Below are 6,406 nucleotides of genomic sequence, written 5' to 3' on the forward strand. Positions count from 1 at the left end.
CCTGCTCCTCTCCCCTCTCCTCACAACACAGGCAGCAGTGAAGCAGAGAAGGGAGAGAGCAAGAAGCTTGTGCCACTCACCCACTGCTCCAGTGCTGAGGTGCCTCTCTGGGCTGGTGGATTCCAGGGAGGATTGGAGTTGAAGCCCTCAAGCAGCGAGTGCTGGAGCTCTGCCAGCCCTTATCAACTGCAGCCATGCCAAAGACACCGGGTTTAATTACCTCACCCCAGCCTGCTAAAGGCCATGCAGCTATCAAAGCCACCCTCTTCTTCTGCACTGGCTTTTCCCTCAGTTAAGAGGTCTCGAAGCAGCCTGCTACTTACTACACAGCTCCTGCTGTGTGTGGAAGGACAGTCCTGCTGCAGCAGCAAGAGCTCTACCATCTCTTTCACTAGATTTAAGCCCAAGGCGAGTCTCTGGCCTTTGGGGACACGTCCCAGAGCAGCAGCCACCTTGATAAACCCAATTCAACAGCACCAATCCTTGGCACACACCTGGTTAAAGCAGCCCCTGAATCTGTGAAGCCACAACAGACTCATTTTCCTTGCAGATGTTCTGCACTAGATCATTGTTGTCCTCCACCTCCTGCCTGTCTGCAATCATCTGCTGCCTCTCATTTTCTGCCTAGATTGCACGTTCTCTGCAGCAGGGACCATCTTTTCATCCTGCAATTGCCCAGTGCTTGGCACAGCAAGATCTACTCCACTGCTGTGAGCCCTCAGGGTTATGGGGAACCCATTCCAACTGTGCTTAGAAACCCCTAAGAACTGGCCCCACAAGAATGTTGCATCACAGTTTCTCTGCCAGTTTGGTTCTTGTGTCCCAGGGAAAGGTGGTAGGAAGGCAGGGAGAGAAGAGACTGTACCTGGTAGTCTTGATCATCAATCCCAAATCTCTCCCGGAGGTTTCGGAACACCAGTGGACAATACTCCTTAAATTTAAAGCGACTTGGCAAGTTTTCCCTAGGGCAAAGCAGAAAAGAGAGTCTTGTGCAATGATCAGCTTGGGAAATCACACTCAATTCTTCTCCCACTTGTCTGCTAACCCCCCAGGATATCCAAGCCCCCTCCTACCTATGAGGGCCCTATTCTTCATGTATTTACCCTCTCAAGGGAAGCTTGTTTCTTTGGCTACCTACAAGAGCCATCTCTTGACAGGAACATTTCAGATCAGATCACTCGTGTGTCAAAAGAAAGGTCAACACACGACAACCCGTCTGACCCAGACCCCAAAGGAGAGGAGAGGGATCAGCTCCAGCCTGGCACGTTCCAGACGCCAGCATTCCAGAGCCAGCTCTGCTGCAAGGCCTCTCCTCACACAGCATTCCCCATGGCTGAGGGATGCTGCATCTCCTCCCTAGCAGATCTCTTCTTCTGCCCAGTGGGAAGCAGCAGAGAGGATGGTCCTGCCTGGCCACAGTGGGAGATGCTGTCAGCTCATTCTCAATGAGAATCCTTTGCACTAATACGTGGGAAACTAAAATCTCTGTAGGAGAAGAGGGAAGAGCAGATACTGCAAATTGTAAGTGCCAGAGAAGACAAACTTTTGAATCACACTCCCACTCTGAAAAGCTGATCCCTGTAAAACTGAGTGAAACTGAAGCATTAATCAAGGAGCACCACACACACACACAGGGTGGAGAACACGGCACCCAGCACCAGTCACAACCAGGGCTTCCAAAACGTCATCTTTGGGAAAAGGAGAAGGGGGTAACTCCATGCAAACCCCACGGGCCAGAGGTACAACACAGCTTCACAGCTGTCTCTTGCAAACAGTCTCAAAGAGACAAGGAACTTGGGAGGCCACAGAGAGCGATCTCCTGCCCTCTGCTCCATGGTCTTGGGATTTAGGTTGTTCTGCTCAGGACAGAACATCCAGAGAGGACACTGCAAGAGTCCAGAGATTGTTCTCCATCAGTTTTGTGCATAACCAAGATGTCCAAGGCCCTAGGGCTGGAGTTTGTGAACTCTAAACTGCCCAGTCCAGTTATCTACATGTAACTTGCTTTGTAGTGGTGCCACTTCTGAGCCTGGCCTTCCCAGACTTCTTATCCCTCAAAGGCCATAAACCAAACCATAAGACAGCATCTCAGTGACAGACTGACCCCCACGATGTCCTGTCGAGGGGTCTGGGCAGGGCACAGACTTGGGGCATGTGTCCAGCCATGCCACATCCTCTTGGCATTGCAACAGGGACCAAACCAAAAGGCCTTCACCCTGCCACAGCAAAGAACTTTAAGTACAGAGACAAACAAGTTGGGAAGCATCTACTTACTTGTTGAATAGATGATTGTCCACCTTAATCTTACTGTAGGCTTTAAAGTCATCGGGCATTAACATGACAGGGACAGGAACATTGCTGAGCTCATTGATCTAAAAGAGAAAGGAAACAGAGACTCAGACCCCAAGTTTCAGTGCCCTGCAATTACTGTCAACAGACTTCAGGGATGCCAAATGCCCCAGAAGCTGGTTTGGAAGCAATAAAACCCATCAGACTTTCAGAGCAACTTGCTGTGCTGAAGCAACCTGGAGAACACTGTGGTTACAAGCTGCAGAAGCACCTCACTCAGTCGTGGTGAGTACCCTTGAGCCAGCCTCAGCTCTTTCATCTCTTCACCTTCCCTGATCATCCAAGACACAGCTTAGGACTGAGACAAACCTACAGAAACAACAGATTTTTCTGTTTTAAATAAATCCCCTCTGCTTTCATTTAGGAAATGTTGCATCAGCCAATCTCTCAACCATGGATGACCCAAGTCTTCAACGTGGCCAGAGCAGACTGGGGGTAGCAACAGAGCACAGCTCCCCTGTGGCTGCTATTTCTATGCTTTTGCTGTCTCTTGTTGCTCTTATCCCACCTTCTCGAGAGGGATGAGTCACTCCACTAGATTGTTTTTGCTCCTTAGTCATGTGTGTGGCGAGCACAGGAATAGACGGAAGCAGAAGAATGAACCTGCAGCTACTATTGTAGAGCCAGGCTCATGCTACAGCACCCAACAGCAAAACAGCACCAGTAAAAACCTCGTACATAAGAAAAGAATCCACCTCTGGGCTGGATATGGCCACCCTGCTCCAGCCAAGCCCAGGCACTGACAAGGCTGGGCCAGATTCAAGAGCAGGTCAAGAGGCAGCACGATTCTGAGCTGCCTTGTCTGAGGACAGCCCCAGTGTCATCCATTCACATGAACATCACAGGAGCACCATGAGGCCCATCTCTCTGAACTGATACTAACACACTGGATTGAGAAAGTAATGTCATTCCAGCTCCATTCTTGTGCCAAGCAGGTAATGCTGGAGAGGAGCAGCCAACGCTGGCAACAGGGGGGTCTGGACAGGAGTCAGGCCTGGAGTCTGCTCCCAACACCAACATCTTGGGCAGGTCAAGTGACTTCCAACAGGCTTTTGGAAAGCAGCAGCACTTCCCTGCTGCCCGGGAACAGGGTCCAATCCACCAGCCTAAGGATATGGACTCCAGCTCTGGGATTCCCTGTGCCCTGCATGCAACAGAACACACAATACTGTCCAAACAGCTGCTGCCACATCACCTCCAAGGAGGCAGAAACCAAAGGAGGTACAAAGAAGCTGGTCCTGCAGCAATATAGAATCACACGGTTTGGGTTGAAGGGACCTTAAAGCTCCTCCAGCTCCAACCCCTGCCAGGGGCAGGGACACCTTCCGCTAGAGCAGGTTGCTCCAAGCCCCTGTGTCCAACCTGGCCTTGAACACTGCCAGGGATGGGGCAGCCACAGCTTCTCTGGGCACCCTGTGCCAGCGCCTCAGCACCCTCCTGGGGAAGAGCTTCTTCTTAATGTCTAATCTGCACCTAAAGAGGCTGAGGGAGGCCCCAGCTCTGGAGACGTGCAATGAGCTGTCTGATGCTATGAGCAAGCCTTTGACGGTATGGATTTGTCCCATCCTTTCTCCATCATTACCAATGATAAAACCAGAGCAGATTTAACAAATGTCAGACTGGAAAGACACACACACACTGCAATGAGAAAAGATGACTATTTTCAGAGCCTGCCATCCCACACAACAGATAAGCGGGAAGTAAACCGGGAACGGCTCCGTGAGGAGCAGGGATGGTGCTTATTAAAGCTCTGCCTTGGATTTGCTTCACAGCAGCACCGAGGAGCATTAAGCACTCCCATAAAGTGCTTTGGGATGTATGGAGAATGCTGCACAAATGAATGAATAACGTCATAGGCTTCCCATCACTTGTAATCACAATGGAGCAGGGAGGAAAATAACCCCTGACTTAAGCTAAAGGCTCAATCCCGCCCTGGGCTGCTCCTTGAGCTGCAGCTAGGAGAGAGGGAAGGCAAAAGGGATGTCCCAGATGCTGATGTGCAGCTCCCAGCTCCTGCAGGGAACTGCATCAGGCAGCCCCATGCACTGATCTCCCCTCAGGGTGAAGAGCAACCAGCTCATTCTGTAGCAAGAACAAGGTGCTGCCTCCAGCCACTACTTCTTGATGTCTAACAGGAGGGGAAGCTCCTTCCACACGCCTGTTCCCAGCCTCTTCCAGGCTATTAGCAGCTTGTTCCTGAGCGGAGGAAGGGAGCTGAGAGGGAACAGCCATTTGGAGATCGTCTCCTCCCTGCCAGGAATTGAGACACAAACGTTAGCAAAGTGAGATGTCAAGATGTCTCTGGATGTCCTCATTTCTGCCAAAGCACAAACCTCAAAGCAAACGTTGTACCTGTTGCAAGCCTCCTGACTGGCAGAAACGGTGCGCCAGGATTCCGCGGCTCATTTAGAAGATGCCCCCACTCTTCCCAAAATAAAACAGCCTGACAACAGTGAAACACACACACACACCCCGGAGGAAGCCTCTCCCCCCTTCCAGCTGCATACAGCAGAGCTTTCTGGATGCTTCGGGATTCCAGCTCCAGAGGAGACAGGGAGGAGGAAGAAGGGGACCACAATCACTGACTGGTCACTGACAGCCTGTTCTCCACCACACAAAGCAGCTCCCGGTCACTGCACCTTTGCTCCTGACACCAAGCTGAAAGCAAACATGTATGAGTAGGGGTGGTTTTGTCTCACCAAAAGGGACATGCACTGTGTGCTCCCACAGTAACTCCCACGCTTGATGCTTTCCTCAGGATGTCAAAGGGACTGGAAGGAGAAGCCCCAGCACTGCCTTGGAAAAGGGATATCCCAACCCCTCCCTCCTCACAGTACAAGGCTCAGCATCCAGCTCCCCTTCCTAAGGCTTATCAGGCCAGGTCCTGCAGCACGGTGCCAAGTGAAACACTAGGAGAGCAGCAGCAGACAGGACAGGGATCCTCTCCTGTGGCTCATCATCACAGCACGCTGGAATGTGAGCAGCCTCCGAGCGCAACGTGACTAACGCCTGGCACATGTTTGCTCTCTCGCCTTCTCCCCAGGGAGAGGCGTGGAGCAGGGATTATATATAGCAGAGTCTGTGTCTCGGAGTAGTTCTGCTACAGAAGGCAAGGTCACAGCAAGGTGCAGAGCGATGAGGTGCCCAGCAAGCCCCTGGCTCCTGGGGAGCCCTGTCCCATGGGTCTGACCCGCCTGGCGCCCACTAAGAGATGGCACCCGGTCACCCAGCCCCTGCCAGGACCTGGGGACGAGCTGCACAGTGAGGTCTTGGACGTGGGTCTTTGTCTGGCAGAGGCAGCAGCAGCCAGCAGAGGTGGTACAGCAGAGCCAGCCAGACAGCACCACATCACACACCTCGCTCCCCACCACAGGGGTGGTTGCAAGCAGCACAGTGGCTGCAAGGAGCAGGTCCTGCTGCGCCACAGCCTGTGCCTGGGGGGTTTCCACACCTCCCCATCACAGGCTTTAGGGGTCCCCAAGGTACCAGAGGTTAAGCCCAGCTGATGTTGAGCATGAGCTCTTCAGCCCAGAGCCCTGCCTCCAGCCCCTGCAGGTTTTCTGTAACACATCCAGCTTTTTACACCTCATCATCTACCTTTGAATCTGCTGGAAAATAAGCCCCTGGTTTTGCACTTACAGCAGTTTCCTATTCGCTCACTGGGTAGAAAGCACACACACAACCTGAGAGGGACCCGTCATGAAAGCACCATGAAGAAGAGCATTTTGCCACTGCCACGAGGAGGACACAAGACACTCAAGTGCTTCCCTGCCCCAGGAGGGACAGTGTGAACAGCACATGCTCCTCACAAAGGGCTCACACACACCCCAGGCTCTGAGGCTCTCTGTGGAGCTCAGAGGCTTTCAAACCCAGCCACATTTTAGCCAAGCCAACTGACATCTTCCCAAGGCACCAGCAGGGGAGGGAAGATGCTTCACATTTCTCTGCTGGTTTCCCCCTGTTGTGAGAACAAAGGAGCCACTTCCCAAGCAAGGCAAGGAGTCTGCTGCATCCCGAGGTGAGGCAGGCCACTGCCTCCTGTGGCCAAAACGAACAC

At 52.5% G+C, this 6,406-nt stretch overlaps 1 protein-coding gene across 1 annotated transcript in view; it reads right to left on the bottom strand.

The window, feature by feature from the left end:
• The window catches only part of PIP4K2B (phosphatidylinositol-5-phosphate 4-kinase, type II, beta), a 17,489-nt gene that overhangs the window by 7,227 nt on the left and 3,856 nt on the right, over positions 1-6,406 (bottom strand). Inside the window, exons 2-3 of the mRNA XM_010011935.1 lie at positions 2,275-2,372; positions 866-962 (exon numbers count right to left, since the gene is read on the bottom strand). Of these exons, the coding sequence (XP_010010237.1) occupies positions 866-962; positions 2,275-2,372 (195 nt within the window). The remainder of the gene's footprint in view (positions 1-865; positions 963-2,274; positions 2,373-6,406) is intronic.

This window comes from Nestor notabilis, unplaced genomic scaffold (genome assembly GCF_000696875.1).
Source record: "Nestor notabilis isolate BGI_N333 unplaced genomic scaffold, ASM69687v1 scaffold2333, whole genome shotgun sequence".
NCBI lineage: Eukaryota > Metazoa > Chordata > Aves > Psittaciformes > Psittacidae > Nestor > Nestor notabilis.